General features: G+C 44.7%; 2 protein-coding genes and 1 long non-coding RNA gene across 4 annotated transcripts in view; 1 reads left to right on the top strand and 2 right to left on the bottom strand.

Moving 5' to 3' along the window:
• Nucleotides 1-166: 166 nt before the first annotated feature.
• LOC148687476 (uncharacterized) lies at nucleotides 167-8018 on the bottom strand. Its single transcript, XM_088653249.1, has 6 exons — nucleotides 7779-8018; nucleotides 5957-6157; nucleotides 5071-5117; nucleotides 2103-2161; nucleotides 1208-1319; nucleotides 167-723 (listed from the first exon to the last, which is right to left on the bottom strand). The coding sequence occupies exons 1-5, from the start codon at nucleotides 7879-7881 to the stop codon at nucleotides 1298-1300; spliced, it is 432 nt and encodes a 143-aa protein (XP_088509375.1). The 5' UTR covers nucleotides 7882-8018; the 3' UTR covers nucleotides 167-723; nucleotides 1208-1297.
• A 683-nt stretch (nucleotides 8019-8701) lies between these two features.
• LOC148687475 (uncharacterized) lies at nucleotides 8702-11813 on the bottom strand. Its single transcript, XR_015946233.1, has 2 exons — nucleotides 11580-11813; nucleotides 8702-8968 (listed from the first exon to the last, which is right to left on the bottom strand). It is a non-coding gene; the product is annotated as an uncharacterized LOC148687475 (long non-coding RNA).
• A 66-nt stretch (nucleotides 11814-11879) lies between these two features.
• The window catches only part of CCDC150 (coiled-coil domain containing 150), a 40325-nt gene continuing 30867 nt past the window's right edge, over nucleotides 11880-21337 (top strand). For both annotated transcript variants that reach the window (XM_088653137.1, XM_060281499.2), the window contains exons 1-6: nucleotides 11880-11989; nucleotides 13827-13998; nucleotides 15741-15961; nucleotides 16912-17090; nucleotides 18743-18811; nucleotides 19426-19542. In XM_088653137.1, the coding sequence (XP_088509263.1) occupies nucleotides 13838-13998; nucleotides 15741-15961; nucleotides 16912-17090; nucleotides 18743-18811; nucleotides 19426-19542 (747 nt within the window). In that variant the 5' untranslated portion in view covers nucleotides 11880-11989; nucleotides 13827-13837. The remainder of the gene's footprint in view (nucleotides 11990-13826; nucleotides 13999-15740; nucleotides 15962-16911; nucleotides 17091-18742; nucleotides 18812-19425; nucleotides 19543-21337) is intronic.

Raw genomic sequence — 21337 nt, 5'->3', positions numbered from 1 at the left:
ATATTGTTGGTTTGAGAAGGCAGTTGGAATTATATGACATAGAAAATTATAAATTACAATTAGTTTCCATAGTCTACACACACACACAAGCCTGTAAAACAAAGACTGGTTTAAAACTTACAAATGAAAAACTCCACATGAACTGTAATTACATGAGCAGCATGGGTATTTCATTATATTTAGTTTATTTGTCAAAAGGGTTACAGTGTTTTAAATATGAAGATTTTTCCAAAAATGTTTAACTTTATAATGCCCTGAATTAAAGTACATCTTGGTGAATCTTGGGTTAAAAAAGGTGAATCACTTAAAATACACAACAAGCCATGTGCACTTCAAAAATATTCTAGTGCTTCAATTAAACAAGACTTAACAGAATGTATGGCTTTACAGTAACATCAATTTGTCAACATAATTGTAGCAAGAAATACTTAAAATCTCTATCTATACACTTACATTTTGATCTGGTTTAAACAATACAGAAAACAAATACCAACGGAAAATATGCTGTAAAATGTTGAACGCTCAAAAATCTTTAAAAATAATTTTTCAAAATCTAAACCCAAAACATTTAAAGGGCATTACAAATTATTTGTGAATGGGGGGGGGCAGGAAGGAGAGCATGTAACCCGAGTGGAAGGACGACGGAAGGGGTTCAATTTTTACAAGATCTTTATTTTTTCCCTTTGTTGCTTTTTCTTTACTTGATCTTCCTTCGGAAGAAATCTGAAAGGCAAGCATGGACATGACTCAGAATGAATCCACCCGCATTTTTATTATTAGCATAGCATTCATAATGTTAATTGATCCACTATCTAGCACAGTTCGCTATGCAGGTGCTAACCGCTGATAGGCAACTTCAAGGCCCATCAGCCTTCAAGGAAATTTTCTTTCCTGAAAGTAAAGAAGGAAAATGAATGTGGTTCTTTCTCCTGCTAAATATAAACAATCTGAGTGCTAAAGAGTGGTTTCGCTCCGGGGAAGTGTGCCTGAGCCTTAAGTGAAACCCTGACTCAAGTGCAGCAGGACCAGAGGAGGAGCAAAGCAACTCCTGCTCTTCGCTCCAGGAAGCCCCACGTGGCGCCTTTGTGCTGAGACACGGCTTGACTTGGTGTTCTGGGCGCACTGGATCTGGCTGGGCAGAGGGCTCTCTATGCACAGAGTGCAGTCTTTGGGACAAAGCCAAAGGCACTGAAATAAAAATACTCACCTGAAATAAAATGCAGAAATCCCAATGATCAGTTTTGGGCTTCTTACATTGATGGAAATTCTGAAGAGAGTCCAAGTGCATTCGGAATAACTAAAGCTGACTTTGGGAGAGTCTGAAGCGAAATGGCAGAAAAGGCTTGAATTATTCACAAGTATGGAATGATTTAGCCGATAATGGAGGGAATCACCCTGGCTACATTTAATATAACCTGTTTGGTTTCTGAATTATTACCATTTGAGAGCAAAAATATGGAAAGATGGTAACTGTAAATAGCCCCCAAACATAGAATAACCTAAAGCTATGCAGCCGGAACAACTTACAACTTTTAACTTGAGACAGCTTGGGGTGACTGCAGTAAAGTGAAGGAAAACAGGGAGAGTAGGATTATCATTGGACATGTTCCAGGTCTCTGAAATCTGATTTTATTTGGACATTTTACATCTTTTATCCTATTGCTACCACCAGAATGGGTCATAACTTTAAATAAATGATTTTCAGAGCAGAGCAGAGCTAATTCTTAAAATACACTTCTATCCCAAGGCATGCCAGACCCTGCAGTTTGGATGGCCTTACTCATTAATAATAATAATAAAATGGTTTATTTTTGGCCATCTCACCCCTTGCTTTTTCCTGTAAGACCAATTGCAGCCATTAACAGTCGTCAGCAGGTTTACCACACCTATCAGCCAATCAATCACCCATGCTCACCACCCTTCAGAGTAATACCCCTCCCCACCCTCTCACTATATATAAGCGTCTGGTGACTTCTGTTTCAGTGTATCTGAAGAAGTGTGCATGCACGCGAAAGCTCATACCAATGACAAACTTAGTTGGTCTCTAAGGTGCTACTGGAAGGATTTTTTTTATATTTTGTTTCAAAAGCAGGAAAACTTACATGTGTGGCTGGTGGGGGAATCTTGATGGAGACACTTGATATCTTAACTGTCTTTTCACCTGTTATAGAAAATATGAGGAATTAACAGGTTTTTTTAATCAACATTCAGCTCTTCTGGACTCTATAGCAAATGCTTCTCGGCAGGGGCGTAGCGACGGGGGGTGCGGTAGGGGCGCTACGCCCTGGGTGCCACCACTAAGAGGGGTGACAAATCCCAGGCGGCACACTGGGCGTGCTCAGGCTCCGCTACCCAAAAGGTTTGCCTGCTGCCTCCCCCCAAGCTGTAGGGCGGCTGAGGAGGAGGAGTGACTCGTGGTGTGCTTAATTGGACATAGAAGGTCCAAGCATAGGAGAGGCTCGCCCCGGCCCCATGGGCCGATTGTCCCGGCCCCACCAGCAGATTGCCCTGCCCCCATGGGTGGCTCGCGCTCGCCCCACCCCGGCTGCATGACACGCCCCCGCACCAGGCACCCAAGTGGTTAGCTATGCTGCTGGGTTGGACTATAAGACCCTCATGGTCCCTTCCAACTTCACAATTCATGAAGCAGGCACAACAGTAGTCAGTACCTCCAATTCTCTGGGAATAGCTCAAAGTGGAAGGAGCCGCCTGCCTTAGGGACAGCGCAAAAACAAAACTATACCGTGATAAATCCCTGAAACGAGATATTGATAAAGTGAATAATAATAAAACTAAACTAATAATTGTTCAAAAACAACAACAAAATTTGCTTAAAAATATTTAGGCTGTAAAAGCTCTCCTAGTTGCTCTCCTAGAGCAGTCTTAGCAATGGCGTTATAACATCACAACTAGGAGAGCTTTTACAGCCCTCTACCTAATCTTTTTCAAATAGCTATGATAGTCATTATTTGAACTGTCTCATAGGATTAGCTAACCTTTGGTTTAAACAAAATTAGAGTCTTATTTTGGGGAATTTTACCCCAGACTGTGGTGTAACTTTCAGTTCTTTTCAGAGTCTACAGTTCCTGTCTAGTTTTTGATAAGAAAACCTCAGCCCCTAAATATTTTCCTTCCGAGGAAACAGATGAGAGATTTTCCAGTGAAACGAGTCACTCAGCCGGCACCTCGTCAAGGTTTACTTTATTTAGAGGTTTCTTTGAGAAATTTATGTTTTTTTTTTTCTATATCAAGGTTTCTTTTGGGAGATTTAAGCAAATTTTGGTTTTTTGAACAATTATTAGTTTAGTTTTATTATTCACTTTATCAATATCTCGTTTCAGGGATTTATCACGGTATAGTTTTGTTTTTGCGCTGATTACATATTCCCGTGATTGTCTTTTTTTGCCATTTTGCCTTAGGGCTAGAGCATTTTGTTAACGCCAGATAAATACCATAGGAGTGGAAGTACGAACTCATATGATCATCCCGCTATTCATTCATTATGAAGCCAGGTCGACTTGTGCCTGAGCTGCACTACTTCAGCCCCATACAGCCTCCATTAGTATTTTCATCCCTCCTTTTCTGTCAATCTCCTCATTCAGTGGAGATGGGGGGGGGGGAGGGAGGAGTCTTCCTTGGTAACTGTCATTCCTGTCAGTTCTGGAGAGTGTGTTCTGAGGTAAAGATGCGTTCTTACTTATGTTAGATGACTGAAACTCACACAGTCTGTATATTATAGTTACTGTGCTTCTCCGAAAATAAGCCATAGTGATAGGCAGTTTAACCTTGTAGGTTAAACTGTACCATACTTAATTAAAAAAAAGTAAGACATCCCCTCAAAATAAGCCACCGTGGTTGTTGTTTTTTTGAGGAAAAATAAATATAAGACGGTGTCTTATTTTTGGAGAAACATGTTTAGTTTATTAAAATAAAAGAAGAATTACTTCAAAACCTCTGAAGCGGAACTTCATCTGTTTATTGGTGCTCACAGCTAGAAGTTTGTGAGTCCGGATATATGATTTAAATCCATCAGCCTCTGCACTTAGAAAGCTACTATGTCAGGGAAAAGGCTAGAGTAGGACCCTTCTCCTTGAAATCTAGTGGTTTTTATGGCAGATCCTACCTGAAGTCTGAAACAGTACAGCTCCGGCACAAGTTTATGATAACTAGTCCTAGCTGCTAAGTAAAAAACATCCATCAGGCCAAACCCTCATAGCAGCATGTGAAATTCCCAAGACTTAAAAGAAGCACCAGCTTCGAGTTTGTTTGTTTGTTTGTTTGTTTTAAAAACGCTTATCTCAATTTATTCCACAGAAACAGACAAACACCACCTGGACAACATGACCAAATAGGCACCACATTGCCAATTCAGATGTGTCAGGCTTTGCGTACATGAGCAGTTACAGCAATTGCCAAGAAAAGTCTTTAAAGCTTCCTTGCATTTAAAGACAGGTGTAATGTCTCCATATTGTGGGTCCCATTTATTCTAAGGCTGGGGAAATAGAGGGAATACAGCAGGGGGCACTTTTACAAAATCAATGTGCTCAGAAGCATTTTGGGTTTTTAAAAAAACATTCCCCCCCCAAGTGCAGCCTCACGCCTCTAAGAGTCCTATAAATTGCTGTAATTGGTGAGAGCAAATTTAAATTGCAGGGCTGTGAGTTGGGAGTGCATTTGCTTCCCTTCTGCAGTCAAATGCTCTCCACTGAGCTATACCCCCTCATTTGCTTCCCTTCTGAAGGATCCCGTTTCCAATGAACAACTACACTGCCCACTCTGGCAGTCTCTCGGCTGGATTACTGCAATGCTATATGTATGGGGCTACCTTTGAAGACAGATCAGAAACAGCAGACGGTGCAGAATTCAGTGGTCAGGTTGCTAACTGGGGCAAGACAGTCCAAACATGTAACCCCAATTCTAGCATGACTGCCGTGGCAACCAATTACCGGTAGTTTCTGGTCCTTGGTGTGTTTTATTTGTGCATTTTATATAATTAAGAGCTGGGGGGGGGGCTTAACATAATTCTGACAGTGGAGGGAGATATGGGACCAAATAAGTAATTCTACTTACTTCCACAACTGGGTCGTAGACCTTCCTCCGTCTTGGCTCCATAGTCTCTACAGTTATAGAAAAAAAATGCTATGAAAAAGCTATTTACAGTAAAACGTTATAAAATTATAACCTATATTAATGATTCTGCAGTCACTTAAAAATAGGAAAACATGTGCCTGAGAGTTTGGCACCTACTTGGATACAGGCATTCTGATATAACAAAGCAGGGCCAAAACAAGGCTTTCTGTCACCTGGGTCAAAGACCCAGTTTGGCACCCCACCCTCCAGATGTGTGTTTGCAAATGTACACACACACACACACACACACACACTTATTTGGAAAGGGCATAAAAAGTCAGCATTATATCATTTGAATACAAAGGACTGTATGATTAAAGGGGGAATGAGAATCCCTTCCAGTAAAAGCAAACTGTTTGTCAAAAGTAGAACATCCATGGGGGAAATACAAAATATGTGCTGATACAAAAATATAAAATTAAAGTGCCAGACTCTCAGGCACTTATTTTAAAATGAATACAGAATCATTTCAGAAAAAAAGGAAATGATTGCTGGCTAGGGTTCTATTTACAACTCTTAACACCCCTGTGTTAAAATGGATGCAGTGGTTGCCATTGCTAATTTGTTTCTGAGTCAAATTCAAGGTGCTCACACTAGTGTTCAAAGTCTGAAATGACTCGGGTCCCAAATATCTGACAGACAGCCTCCTTCCCTACAGACACTCTCAGGTGTTGAGATCAGCAGAGGGAGCCCTCTTGGCAGTTCCACTGTCCTCAGAAGCTCGGCAGGGTGGCCCAGCAGAGGACAGTCCCTAGGTTGTGGCACCCCCTCCCCACAGACGCAGGTCTGCCCCCCTTTCCATCTCAAGCTCAGTACCATGACCTACCTGGACAAGAACTCTGACGGAGTACAGTTGAAGAAAAAGATTGGCCCTTCTTTCTAAACTGATGCTGTATGATGTCATCGCATTCCACAGGTGTCCAGTGGTCCTTGTGTTCTAGATGTGGTTCTTGAGCGCTGCCATTTGATCTCGCAAGGACAGGGCTTAGGTGCTCATTCAGGTCAAAACACAAACGCACCACAATTCCTGTTCAGCAAAGCACATACCCTCACCCTTTTTGAACTGGGCAGCGACCTTCTCCTGTGCTGATGGGGACTTGAGTTCAGTCCGGGCCAGACCTGTTTTCCTTCCTATATATTTTTGGAAAACTAAGCCAGCCTTCCCCAACTGGGTGCCCTCCAGGTGTTGGGGACCACAAATCCCATAAGCCCCAGACTGCACAACAGAAAGGCAGCAGGTGGGGGGGGGGGCTGATCTACAGAATAATAATAATAATAATAATAATAATAATAATAATAATAATATTTTTTATTTATACTCCGCCCTCCCCAACACCCCCCCTTCTGGGTGATTGTGCCCTGACTCTGGGAATCTGTTCGCCTGGGCCTTTGGAGGAGTTGCTTAGCCTACCCTGGGATTTCACCTGAATCTGTATTGACATTCCACTCCCTCCTATTAATGTCAAGCTACCATAGGTGATACATGGAGAAATATAGTCAGCCTATTGTAATTTGTAGCTTTTCCTCCCAGTTCCGATTGCTCTCTCCTGCCATCTAGAGAGCATATGTAAAGATCCACATTGAAAAATAATTTTCAACTCTTAACATTCACAGTACAGTGGTACCTTGGGTTACATATGCCTCCGGTTACAAACGCTTCGGGTTACAAACTCTGCTAACCCAGAAGTAGTTGCTCTGGGTTGCGAACTTTGCCCCAGGATGAGCACGGGGGTGCAGTGGCAGTGGGAGGCCCCATTAGTGAAAGTGCGCCTCGGGTTAAGAATGGACCTCTTGAACGAATTAAGTTCGTAACCTGAGGTACCACTGTGCTCGGTTTGACCAGGAACATGTTATATCCTCAAGAGAGACCAGCAGCAAAGGAGGTGAATGTATGTCAATAAGGAGACGTCTTCTGTCTCTTTCTCCTGAAATGGAGGGTTGGCTTTTTCGGAAGGCACAGCTCCTGCTCACAACAGTGTTGCAGTGACTGCAAGTGAGCAGTGCAGGGATGACCTCCAACCAGCATGGCTAGGAACAGGGCCAGCCCACACATGAGGCAAGGTGAGGCTACCGCCTCAGGTGGCAGAATCCACAGGGGCAGCAGATCCCATGATAGATATTTCTTCCCCCTCTCGTTCCTGATCTCTTGAGGAGGGGGACACACCATTTTGTGGTTCCCCTCAGGTGCCAAAAATGTCTTGGGAATGATCGCATACCCTCCAACATTTCTCTGAATTATTATTATTATTATTAATTGAATTTGCATACCACCTACCGTGTTTCCCCCTTTTTAAGACACCGTCTTATAACTTTTCCCCCCTCAAAAAATCACATGGTGTCTTATTTTCAGGGGATGTCTTAATTTTATTATGTTTTTATGGTACCTATGGTTCCGGGCAGTGGGGCGGCAGGCCTCCTCGGCATGGCCAGGAAGAGGCCAGGCCGCTGGCTCGGCGCTCCGCCCGGTGATGCCTTTGTTGTGGTTTTTTAAATCTTTCTCCCACCCCACCCCCTGCCAACCGCTCCGAGGTTCCTGCTGCTTTATTTTGGGGGGGGGGGCTTGTTTCGCGAAATAAACGCATGAGGATGAGGAGGGCTGAGGGATCCCGCCCGGCCTTAGGCAGGCCACCCGCGCGCCTTCCACCCACCGCATGAGGCCGGCCTCCGGGGAATGCGGGGCCCGGGCAAGGCAGCACCGAGAGCCCCCACGGCCGCTGGGAGACGTGACGCAGCCGCCGCCCGCGCAGCCATCACCCTCGCCGCTGCGTCCCTTTCATGCCTCTTGCTCAAAGCGAGGCGCGGCGTTCACTGCGTTTGGAAGGAGCCGGGTGCCCATGGATCATGCAGCAAGGGCCCTCCCGACTCCTTCCCAGGCGCCCCTTTCTCCTCCTCCTTGCCGGTTCCGGGCGGTGGGGTGGCAGGCAGGAAGAGGCCAGGCTGCTGCGGCGCTCTGAGCGTTCGGCGCTCTGCAAGGCGCTGCAGGGCGCTCCGAGCGCTCGGCGCGGCAGAGCGCTCCGCTCTGCAGCCGCCGGTACCGGGCGCTGGGGAGGCAGGCCTCCTCGCCGGGTGCTCTGGCGGCGCAGAAGGGGCCAGCAGTGCTCCCGCCGCCGCCTGTTGCCCTGGTGGCGCAACACCGCTCTGCCTTGGGCCATGCAGCCCACGACGCTCAGGCGGCGCGGAAGGGGCCAGCAGCGCTCCCGCCGCCGCCCGTCACTCCAGCCGTGCAGAAGCGCCCGCGGGCCTCCCGCCGCCGCTCAGCCTTGGGCCATGCAGCCCCCAGGGGCGAGCAGCGGCCTCGCCTCCGCCTGGCCCAGCAGCAGCAGCAACAGCAACAGCAGCGGGAGGACAAGGACAGCGCTGCTGCTGGGTCCCGCTGCCTCAAGGCGAGCGGCGCTGCTGCGTGAAGGCATGGCTTATTTTCAGGGGGTGTTTAATATTGAACAAATGCTTTAAAAGCCTGCTATGGCTTACTTTCTGACTACGGATTAAAAAAGGGGAAACACGGTATACCCTTGGGTCCCTATGAAAATAGGGACTTCCTATTTAATAAACAACAACAACAACAACAACAACAACAACAACAACAACTTTATTTATACCCCACCCATCTGACTTGGTTGCCCCCAGCCACTCTGGGTGGCTTCAAACATATATATAAACATAATAAAACATTTCTTAAAACTTCCCTGCGTTCAGATTTCTGCAGAAGGTTGTACACATTTTTTAAAAACTTCCCTGCATTCAGATTTCTTCAAAAGGTTGTACACTTTCTTATCTCCTTGTCTTAGAGATCCCATAACGCCATACCCCTCCAACATTTCTCCGATGTTCGGACGTCCTAAGGAAAAGCGGGACATTCTGGGATCAGATCAGAAACTGGGACGGCTTCTGTGAATCCAGGACTGTCCCTGGAAAATAGGGAGACTTGGATGTTCTGTGATAGGAGCTGTAGTCAAGTAGCACCTGCAGGGCTACAGGTTGCCCACCACTATTTGAAGGGTTGTCAGACAACAGTCAGATAACACATGAATTTGCTAATCTGCCTGTGCTTGGCTACCCAGAGCTCAAATACATGCCCTTTCAAACGCATGCATTTTGAGAGGATCCCTAACTTGGCAGAGAGAGAGAGAGAGAGAGAGAGAGAGAGAGAGAGGCAGGGGACCTGAAATACAGGACAAAACTAGAACACTACAAGATGTAGCATTTTACATGGAAATGCAGGACAATCGTGTATTATACAGGACAGGTGACAACCCTAATACTGGGATTAAGCCTGAACTGATTGCTAAAAGAAAGAGGAGATAAAAACGGGAAACATGATGGGAGATGTGTAAAAAAATCACAATCCCGTTGTGCCTTTTTCGATAATACAGTATATATTTTTTGATAATATTTTAATTGGTTTTCAATTGCATTCTAATAATAGCCTCATTATAACAATGACAAATTATATTACAATTACTAATGCCAATCATTCAAACACCAAATTACAGTATATAATTTAGGTGCCCCCCCATGTGCTAGAATTGATGATTTGATGATTTACTTTATTTCTGCATTCCAGAATCTGCTTAATTTCAATTACACTCCAGTCACAATAACAATCCCTTAAACAACAGCTGCAATATTGACAACTTCCATTTGTATTGACGCATTAAATAATGTGTCAAGTGAGGCGCTCAAACTGTATCCTTGTGTGTGACAACCTTTTTGTTTGTGATGTTTCTGCATCTTTTTTGAGTTGTGGGAATGAGCTTTCCCACAGCTGCAGTAAAACATTTAAAGAGTGTTGTCAAGCGCAATACGGTATACAAACGTGACACTAGATGGCGACAGTGAGCTATGGCAAATACAATTCCCCCCCCAAAAATGTGTTTGTTTTTAAAGCTTTTTAAAATATAGAACCATAGAAGTGTAGAGTTGGAAGGGCCATCTATAGTCCAACCCCCTGCAACGCAGGAATCTTTTAGCCAATGTGGCTCTCGAACTCACAACCCTGAGATGAACAGTCTCATCCTCTACCAACTGAGCAATCCCAGCCTCAAAGAAGGGCACTCTCTCTCTCTTGGGTATTGTAGCAGCTCACACCAAAAGCAAGCAAGATTAAAGCGTATGCAAGCTGCCTTCAGCCAAAAGCCAGGGCTGAACCATATACCCCCCATTGGCTGGAAATCTTACCCACGCAGGAGCATCCGTGGATCTAAGCATTTTCTCACTTCATTTAGCTGGAGTGTCCTCCATTTTAGGAGCAATCAATTTTATTACTACCTGCATTAATATAGAACACCCTAATATAACACAGTACCAAACCCCTTTGTTTGTGTCGCCTGTCTTAATTACACCTGTAGTACTCTTTCTATCCCTTCCTGTTTTAATAATAATAATACGTAATAATAATAATAATAATAATAATAATAATAATAATAAATTTTTATTTATACCCTGTCCTCCCCAGTCAAAACCAGGCTCAGGGCAGCTAACACCAATAAAATTACAATAAGACATAAAAGAAAAGAAAATAATTAATTAAAATACAGATTAAAATACAATTTTAAAATTTAAAATGCAGCCTCATTTTAAGTAGTCCATAAATCAAACCCATGAGGGAGGAAAACACAGGGGTCAGACTGAATCCAACCCAAAGGCCAGGTGAACAGCTCTGTCATGCAGGCCCTGCGGAAAGATGACAAATCCCACAGAGCCCTGGTCTCCTTGTGAAAGAGCGTTCCACCAAGTCGGGGCCAATACTGAAAAGGCCCTGGCCCTAGTTGAGACCAATCTAACCACCTTATGGCTCGGAATATCCAGAATGTTGTTATTTGTGGACCATAAGGTCCTCCGCAGGGCATACCAGGAGAGGTGGTCCCGTAGGTATAGGAATCACAATACCAGGCACCCCCAAACTTGGCCCTCCAGATGTTTTGGGACTACAACTCCCATCACCCCTAGCCAACAAGACCAGTGGTCAGGGATGATGGGAATTGTAGTCTCAAAACATCTGGAGGGCCTAGTTTGGGGATGCCTGCACAATACCGTACTGCTAACAGACCGAAATCTAAATACAGTACCTCATTTTCTGACCCAGGAGGAGGAGGAGACCCAATCCTTTACCAACAATTATTCTGATTCTTTGGTCACCCAGAAGTGTATATCTTGATTCGTCCTGGTTTTGGTATAATTTCCCACATTGTTACTTATTATGCGGGGGGGGGGGGGAGAGAACTATTCGGCTATATGGGTATAGTGTGAGCCAAGCATAGCCAAACTCGGGCCTCCAGATGTTTTGAGACTACAATTCCCATCATCCCTGACCACTGGTCCTGTTAGCTAGGGATGATGGGATTTGTAGTCCCAAAAATCTGGAGGCCCGAGTTTGGCTATGCCTGGTGTGAGCCATAATATCCATTGGGTTTCTAGGTTTTTGTTGTATGAGCCTACCACATATTTACCGTGGGAGACCTTCAGCTGTTGAGTTCCAGAGAAACACTTTCTGAAATCCAGCTAGAACTGCAGCGACAAAAAACCAAAAAAAACCCCGCGCAAACCCAGAAACGACCCATCCTGGTGCGCTTCTCTGCATTGAACTTGATCCTGCGCGCAGCTTTCCCCTTTACAGTACCCCCTTTAAGATCCTGCTACGTTGGTAAAGGGACTTCAAGTCCCATAATGCAGCGAAAGTGTCCGCCCCTTTGGGGCAAAGCATGTCGGTTTGAAGCCGGGGAGGAGCTCCATGGAAACATATTCCGCGCGCAGCAGCGCGGGGCGGAGAGGAGGAGGAGTCCGCGGCCGCTGCGCTCCGGAGGTAGCCGGGGAAGAGAGAGAGCCGGGGCGCTTCCCGCCGCCTCTAGTAGGAAGAGAGGTAAGTTGCAAAGAAGGAGGGAAGTGGACCCGGAGTGGGCAGGGCGAGGCGAGGAAAAGGAGGATCAGCTGCACATTTCGGGGCCGGTGCGATCAATAATCAGTAATCCATCAATTAGGCCAACTCGGACGCAGTTGTCGTCTATTGACCGTTGAGGGGCACTGTTTCTATACAGATTAGCTTTTGCTCTCTCTTAAAAAAACCCAGCTCTGGTGATGTTTTGCTTTTATATTTCCAAGAATCTTATCGCTTCTAATTTTTTTGGAAATGGAAGTTAGCAATTTTTTTTAATTTTTACCCCCTTCCAGGTTGGGGTGTGTGCAAGTAAGTTAGCCTCGCCTGGGACGCAAAATAGCCAGGCACCAGCACACTGGGTGCGCTGCTTAGGGGGTAATAATAATAATAATAAGGGTGATTTAATTAAGTGGTGGGGATTAGGGAAAGGTGGGTATATCTGTTTTGTTATCATCTGTATTGGCCTTTTGCAGCAAGTCTTGTGGATTTGAAAACGGCAAGCACTTGCAGTTCTTAAGTGACGGTTTTGTTGTTTTTGCATCTTGGCAATATCGGTTTTGTAAGCATGGGCGTAGCTAAGGGGGGGTGGGGGTCAGGGGGCAGCTGCACCCCCTCCCCAATCAAGTAACTAAATAAAAATACTTAACTGACCAATATTGTTGCAGGTAGCACGGTTCTGCCCCAGCCCCCACCCCCACATAAATCTTAGCTACACCCATGTTTTAAAGTTTAGATTAATAGTATTTTTTTGAAATGAAATTATTATATACACCAAAAGAATAGAGAGGGTCACTAGGGAGAGAGAGGGGTGGGTGGGTTGGAGTCTCGGGTGCAGGGAATGGTTGGAAGGAGGAAGAACACAGGGGGAAATGATACCGCTGGGATGGATTGAAAACGATATCGCTGCTTTAATCTTACTAATTTCAATTACACTCCAGTCGAGATAACAATCCCTTATACAACAACTGCAGTATTAACAACTTCCATTCTTATTGACGCATCAAATGATTTATGAAACCACAAGTGCGGCACACAATCTATAACCTTATTCTTCCTGTGTGTGGCAGTTATTCTGTCCGTGATGTTTCTTCCTGATATCGCTTCTGCCTGCAAACAGGGGCCAACCAGGTGACCCTGGAACCTTAAATGCAAAAGCATCAAGGTGATAGCAGCTGACTTCCACTCAGTTGTTTCTCCCTGGGATCTGTTTTGTAAGGAAAGTGTGAAGCTGCCTTTGAACACCAAGGATGTTTCAGCTGTATTGTCTGCTTTGACTTTAGGAGTGTCTCTCTCTCTCTCACTCACTTAGAGGCATTGCCACCTCCTTAACTGGTCCTTTCCAGTGGAAACACCTGGGATTGAAAGGAGGGGGGGGGGAGCTGTCAGCAGGAAGAGTCTGCCACCAAGCCTGTCCCATTCCTCCGATAAATGGGAGGTGTGCTGTTTCTGAGGCAGGTGTTCCAAATCGCAGCCACTGATTTAAATTAATTGCGTGTTGTCGGAAGAAGTCTTTTCTTTGGTTTATTATGCTCCGTCTACTGCCAATCAGTTCTAGTGTTTGGCGAGACCATGCGTTTTGTGAGAGCGGAGACTGGGATTTTAAATAGAGAATTTTTAGCATCTTCGCCAAATTCAAAATTCCCAGGATTCTTAAGGGTAAGCCATGGCATAGATATTCCTCTGGGCCCTATTAGAGATGGAGTAAACTCTTTGACTCTGTTCTCTTTTTTGATGTTCAGCTTTTCTCTCTTTCCATTGACTGAGCAAGAGGTTTTAATGCCTCATAACTGCTGGATATCTATGGCTTTTATTATGTTTGCAGTTGGATGTTGAATGCTGAGTCCTATGATGGCAAGGCCAATAATCTTCCCAGTGAGTGTCCATTCAACAGCTCCTGAAACCTTTGTGGTGCTGAACCAGAGGATGAAAGTAGTTGAAGAGCAGACAAATGCGCTTTTGAAGGAACTGCATACGCTGGGCATTGATGGACAAAGGTATAGTCAAAATAAATGCTTTGAACCACAAATGTATGAATGTTTACATGGAAGTAAGTTCCACTGTTATTTCCAGGGATGTAAACACAGGACTGCAACCTTCTTTCTGCATTTTCCTTTATTTGTGTGATCTTCTCTCTCTCTCTGAACATCTGACTGGCCTTTGCTACCAGCACCCAAGTTATTAAGAAGTTGATGTATTCGGATTTTAATCAGTCTTCTGAATCAATACTGTATTGTTTTGAGTCGACGTAGTTGAGTTTCGTTGCAGGTGAAGGGCACCGAAGTGAATGAGGTATTGGCATAAAGATAAGACTTTTTTATTTATAGTCATGGGGGAAAAGAAAGTGCACCCTCTTTGAATTCTGTGGGTTTACATATTGGGACATAATGGCAATCATTTGTTCCTTAGCAGGTCTTAAAATTAGGTAAATGCAACCTCAGATGAACAACAACACATGACATATTATACCAGACATCCCCAAACTTCGGCCCGCCAGATGTTTTGGACTACAATTCCCATCATCCCTGACCACTGGTCCTCTTAGCTAGGGATCATGGGAGTTGTAGGCCAAAACATCTGGAGGGCCGCAGTTTGGGGATGCCTGTATCATACCATGTCATGGTTTATTTAACAGAAATAAAGCCAAGATGGAGAATTCATGTGTGAAAAAGTAAATACACCCTTACTATTTCCATAAGAATTAAGAGGCTAAGTAGCAGACAGGGGCTGCTAATCAAATGCCCTTGCTTAATTGATCATTGGCAAGTGTGGCCACCTGTGCTCCTGCTAACTAGGGATGATGGGAGTTGTAGTCCAGCAACAGTTGGGGATACAAGTTTGAGAAACGCTAATGCAGGGTTTCCCAAACTTGAGTCTCCAGCTGTTTTTTGGACTACAACTCCCATCATCCCTAGCTAGTAGGACCACGGGTCAGGGATGATGGCAATTGTAGTCCAAAAATGGCTGGAGACCCAAGTTTGGGAACTTGCCCTAGCGCAGTGGTGGTGCCCTACCAATGTTGCTGGACTACAACTCCCATCATCCCTGGCCATTGGCCATGCTGCCTGGTGCTGATGGGAGTTGGAATCCACGTATACCTGGAGGTGGAAGTTGGCTTGTTTCAAGAAACCATAGCTGAGGCTAACCACAGTTTTACCATGTTTGGATATAATAATAAACTGCTGTAATTAAAAACAGGAGAAAGCCTCTGATCTCCTCTTTGCGGCTGTGCTGGAAGTGGGAGGTGATGGCGAGGAAGCATTTGAGCCTGTGACACTTTTGCCTGTGATGCTAAACTGAAGTTGAGCTTTGCATCCAAATGAGGGAACTCTCTGTGCATGTTCATCTTCCATGGATTCCCTCTTGGTGAGAGTAGATTATCTTCTTTCAGGGCATGGGCATAGCCAGGATTTTTGTTGGGGAGGGACAGGACTTTTGTTGGGGGGGAGAACCAACCTGATTGGTCAGTTAGTTAAGTATTTCTATTGTTTTACTTGAAACACCCATGTTTCAGGGGTGATGAGTAACTGTAGTTTCCATCTATGGGATTTCCCACAGCTTATTTGTATGGCAAAAAGGGAAGGAGGTATATTCCCTGCACAATTTGCAGTGAGAAATGGGTTTTGCCTCTCAGCTGTGTTCCAGTTTGCAGCCACGCATGCAGATAATGTGCGCATAATACCGAGGATATATGCACATGTGGAATTGCAGCAACAAATGAGCATCTTGTTTCTTCCAGCATGGAACTCTTCCCTTCGAAACCCTCGGAGACCTCTGAAGGCCACCAGACCATCAGCCCCGTCCGTGCCAGAACGGCATTTGGCGGAGCAAAGGACACGCTGTGGCAGACGTGCGAAAGTCTCGTGAATCGGATGTGCCGGCTCGAAAGCGTTGTGCAGACCATGAAGCTGAGTATGTTCCGGCTGCAGACGGAAAAAGAGCTCAACCCAAAGCATGCAGGTAACTGTAGGGGGTGGGAACCAAAGGCTGGTGCATGCAATGGCGTTAGATTCGTGGGTAGGCAAACTAAGGCCCGGGGGCTGGATCCGGCCCAATCGCCTTCTAAATCCGGCCCGCGGACGGTCCGGGAATCAGCGTGTTTTTACATGAGTAGAATGTGCCCTTTTATTTAAAATACACCTCTGGGTTATTTGTGGGGCCTGCATGGTGTTTTTACATGAGTAGAATGTGTGCTTTTATTTAAAATGCATCTCTCTTTACGTTTTAGCGACTGTAACCCTGGTTTAAGGAGCCATTTGGCACCTAACATATTTCTGAGTTTTAATAATAATAATAAATAAATTGTTTATACACCGCCCATCTAGCTGGGTTTCCCCAGCCACTCTGGACGGCTTCCAACAGAAATATTAAAATACAATAATTTATTAAACATTAGAAGCTTCCCTAAACAGGGCTGCCTTCAGATGTCTTCTAAAAGTCAGATAGTTGTTTATTTCCTTGACATCTGATGGGAGGGTGTTTCACAGGGCGGGCGCCACTACCGAGAAGGCCCTCTGCCTGGTTCCCTGTAACCTCATGTCGCTCAGGGAGGGAACCGCCAGAAGGCCCTTTGAGGAGGAGACGCTCCTTCAGGTATCCTGGGCCGAGGCCGTTTAGGGCGTTAAAGGTCAGCACCAAGACTTGAATTGTGCTCGAAAGTGTACTGGAAGCCAATGTAGGTCTTTCAGGACCGGTGTTCTATGGTCTCGGCGGCCACTCCCACTGGCTGGTTCCAAACTGCAGACCACCAGTCCCCCACCTTTGCTCTGAACCATTTTTGGGTGTGGCATTGAAGCATACTTCACATTTCAAATCGGGCAAAGAAACCGGCAACGTGGTGTCTGCTCTCGGAAGCCTGAGAAGCCGGGCTCGGTGCAATGTGCCTCTGTTTCTGCCTTGCTGTCTTGCAGCCAATTTAGAGCAGCGCCTGAACGCAATACAGGAGGAGCACATCGGAGAAGTGAAGGTGCTTCAGATGGAGGGAAGAGTGCTGTGCCAGCAGCTGAGGGAGTCCCGGGAAGAGGAGGAAAAAGCCAGAGGCCAGGTTCAAAAGCTGAGCGCTGCTCTGGAAATTGCAACTGCCACGAAGGTACTGAAGCTTGTGATGATCTAGTCCAGGCTTCCTCAACCTCAGCCCTTCAGATTTTTTGACTACAATTCCCATCATCCCTGACCATTGGTCCTGCTAGCCAGGGATCATGGGAGTTGTAGGCCAAAAACATCTGGGGGGCCGAGGTTGAGGAAGCCTGATCTAGTCTGTTAACCAGGGTGGATTTGATTTAAATCAAATCAAATCGATTTAGATCATGATTTAAATTGCTAGTCAGTAAGCCTTGATTTTTTTATTTTTTTTTACTGAAAGACTTATTCTTGCTGGTATAATCTTAATATTTACAACTAGATGAAGGTTTCAATTTTGGAATAATGAATTTTCAGAGTAGCTTTGACAGTTATATCAAAAATTACTGATTTGGCTATGCTGTTAGAAATACATAGACAAATAATTATGAAATTATTGTGAGGTTTAATAAGTTAACTGTTTATATTTGGACAACTTTTCTGCTGTACTTTATCGGAAGGGGGAAAATAATCATTTCCTTAATAACAATTTAAACAATTTATTTAACTAAAAAAAGTAGCATCATAGCATTCTACAGTTGGAAGAGAGCCCAAGGATCATCTAGTCCAGGCACCCCCAAACTTCGGACCTCCAGATGTTTTGGACTACAATTCCCATCATCTCTCACCACTGGTCCTCTTAGCTAGGGATCATGGGAGTTGTAGACCAAAACATCTGGAGGCCCTCAGTTTGGGGATGCCTGATCTAGTCCAACTTCCTGCAATGCAGGAATCTCAACATGCGGTCTCCCATCCAGTATTGCAACCATACCAGACCCTGCTTAGCTTTGCAAATGTGCTAGCTGTTACTAGAAATTGCAGGTAGGCTTCCTCTCTTAATCAGCATTCTTGGTTTGGTCCTCTATCACACGACACCAGTCCCAATTATTAATCCTATTTTATTTTCCAGGGAGCTAGACTTTGTTCTAGTTCCAAATTGGGGGGCAGGGGCGTGAGGGAATAATAATAATAATAATTTATTATTTATACCCCGCCCATCTGACTGGGTTATCTCAGCCACTCTGGGCGGCTTCCAACAAAATATTAAAATACAATAGACTGTCAAACATTAAAAGCTTCCCTAAACAGGGCTGCCTTCAGATGTCTTCTAAAAGTCTGGTAGTTGTTTTTCTCTTTGACATCTGGTGGGAGGGCGTTCCACAGAGCGGGTGCCACTACCGAGAAGTCCCTCTGCCTGGTTCCCTGTAACTTGGCCTCTTGCAGCGAGGGAACCAACAGAAGACCCTCGGCACTGGACCTCAGTGTCCAGGCTGAACGACGGGGGTGGAGACGCTCCTTCAGGAATTGCCCTTAATGTTAAACATATGTATTATGATAAACTTATACTCAGACTTACATATATTTTACAAACTTGGGGGTAGAGGGAAATGTCATTTGATAACTGCATTCCCCGTTTCTAAGCTGTCTGATGGTGTGGCTTCAGACACCAGGCTCGGAGTTCTGCGAAAGTTGTTTACTGCCACATCAAGTGACAGAAAAGTTTGTTGGAAACGCAGATCAGTTGAAGAGCAATTGGGATGTGTTACAAAGAGCCCAGCTTTGGGGAAAAACAAAAACATTTGCACATCCAGCCCACCCATGCACTGCTGTTGGTTTTTGCAGAGAGATGTAACCGTTGCTGCAGATGAGTTGAGGGCAGCGAAAAATAAGATGAACCGTAAACTGCAAGAGGTAAGGGCAGAAGGGTATTTGGGTTACCATGGGGGGATGGGGAATGAAGAAGATGAGCTCCCTAACAATTCAAGAAGGCATGGCAGTTGAAACAAGGAAATAAATCTGCTGGCGATGCTCAGAAAATTCTCCATGAGGTGCCCCACTGCGTGGAGAGGTTGCATCCGTTTTGAAGGCCAGCGCGTGTTTTGTATATTTGAGATAAAACTGTTTCAAGCTATGGGCAGGTGTAGAATTTTTGCTAAGAGTGTTCTGCCGTCGTCTACATTGCGATAGGCAAATACAGCCGTACCTCGGATCCCAAACGCCTTGCGACTCAAATGTTTTGGTTCCCGAACGCCGCAAACCCGGAAGTGAGTGTTCCGGTTTGCAAACGTTCTTTGGAACCCAAACATCCGGCGCAACTTCTGCTGCTTCTGATTCGAACAGACATCCGGAACGGATTCTGTTTGACGATTGCATGCAGCGTGGCCCTCAGGCTCGCGTTTCCAGTGCTCCCTCCCAGTGCCAAGCAAGTTGCTTAGCCTAGAAAGAGAAGTTTAGAGGTCTCTCACTCTCGTAACCCTGGTTTGAAACAGAACTGGTTTTCCAAATGCCTGCTTTGTCGCTTGCAGCTGACAGAGAAGCTGTCCAAGGAGTCCGGCATGCGCCAGTCCTTGGAAGAATCCCAAGCAGTCTTGCTTTATCGGATGCATGAAATGGAAGCCACGGTGGAAAACGAAAGGAAGCAGGTGGGTGAAGCGTCCGTTCTCGTTTTAGGATTTCACCAGAACAATACAGTTTTGCAGGCTATCGACAGACTACTGTAGTTCAAAAAGTTACTACAGCATACTATTCATATTAATTGATCAATTAAATTTGCATGCTGCCCTATGCCTGTAGATCTCAGGGTGGTTTTATGTATAAAATCTTATAAAATACATAAGATATAGTAAGAATAGAAGCAAACCAACAGTCTCCCCTTCCGCAGCACATTTAAATATCACAATGCTCCTCCTCCTCCTCCTGCAGGGAGGCTTGGCTGGGGCCTTGATTTAGGTGCCAGGCAAAAAAAAGTTCCTCTTTAACCAAACCTTTAACCAAACCTTTGGCTGATTGACATCAAATGCCCTTTTAAAATGTGCTGTGGGGGGATTATTGGATTCTTCTTGTTTTTTATTACGTATTTTGCATTTTTAATATTGTGATTCTATGTAGTGAACCGCCCTGTGACTTGCAGGTATGGGGAGGTGTAAAAATTTATTTAATAATAATATAATAATACAGCAATTATTTGGCATAATAATAATAATAATAATAATAATACATATTTTAAAAAGGAAGGTCTACAACTTTTCTCCAGACCTACTGCATGACCATCCCCTGCTGTGCAGGCAAGAATATACCGGTATATACATTCTTGCATACCAGTAAACGGATTAATAATAATAAGAATAAATTTATTTATACCCTGCCCATCTGGCTGGGTTTCCCCAGCCACTCTGGGCGGCTCCCAACAGAATATTAAAAACACGAATAAAACATCAAACATTAAAAACTTCCCTACACAAGGCTGCCTTCAGATGTCTTCTAAAAGACAGATAGTTGTCTATTTCCTTGACATCTGATGGGAGGATGTTCCACAGGGCGGGCGCCACCACTGAGAAGGCCCTCTGCCTGGTTCCCTGTAACCTCACATCTATCAGCTGCATAGATGCTGCAATGTGACTACTGTGGGATTGGAACTTGGTAGGCTTCTTCTCACTGTAGCTACTCTGCCTGCTTCCCTGTAACCAAGATGGGTGGGGTATAAATAATAAATTAGTAGCAGTAGTATCAGTAGTCTATACTGGTAGGCACGCTTTGCAGGTTCATGCAAGGTTCTTTTCCAGCCCTTTTTGAAGTTGCTAGGGGTCTTTTGCATGTGAAAGATGGCCTCTGACACTGAATCACAACCCAAGATTCCCAGTGTTCTCTCCCTGAGCCTTAAGGGTGTGTTTGGGAGGGGAGATTAAGAGTGTGTGGTGATTTATTACCTGCCCTTCACCATAAGGTCCCAGGGCAGGTTACAGCATAAAAAAATAATATTAAAAACAACTTTAAACTTTTTGGTTGCCGAAATGGCAAAAACGACCAGAAGAATCAGAAATCAGGAAGACCAAAATTTTAATAAAGAATGGGGGAAATTTATAACTTAAGACCATTGTAAACAGTTAGAATTGTTAGCAGGATTGGAATAACACTTGTAGTTTAATGGTAAATTTTGGACATAATGGAGATGTAAAAGATTTGGATTATCATAAAAGATGCAGGAGGGAATAGCTAACAATAGGACCCACAAAGGGGAGGAGGGAAGTCCAGGAGATACTTTGGAATCCTGTTTGTTGTTGTTGTTGTTGTTGTTGTATGTTGGATATGTGACTGTAAAACTGAAATTTGAAAAACCAAATAAATAAAATTTTAAAAATAAAACTTTTCGGGTTGCAAACGGTACAGCTATAGGTTTTTCATTCTTCAGCTGTCTAGCTCAATGAAAGCCTTTGTTGG

Source organism: Zootoca vivipara, chromosome 1 (genome assembly GCF_965207765.1).
Source record: "Zootoca vivipara chromosome 1, rZooViv2.hap1.1, whole genome shotgun sequence".
NCBI classification, from domain to species: domain Eukaryota; kingdom Metazoa; phylum Chordata; class Lepidosauria; order Squamata; family Lacertidae; genus Zootoca; species Zootoca vivipara.
This window is presented reverse-complemented; position numbering and strand designations above follow the sequence as displayed.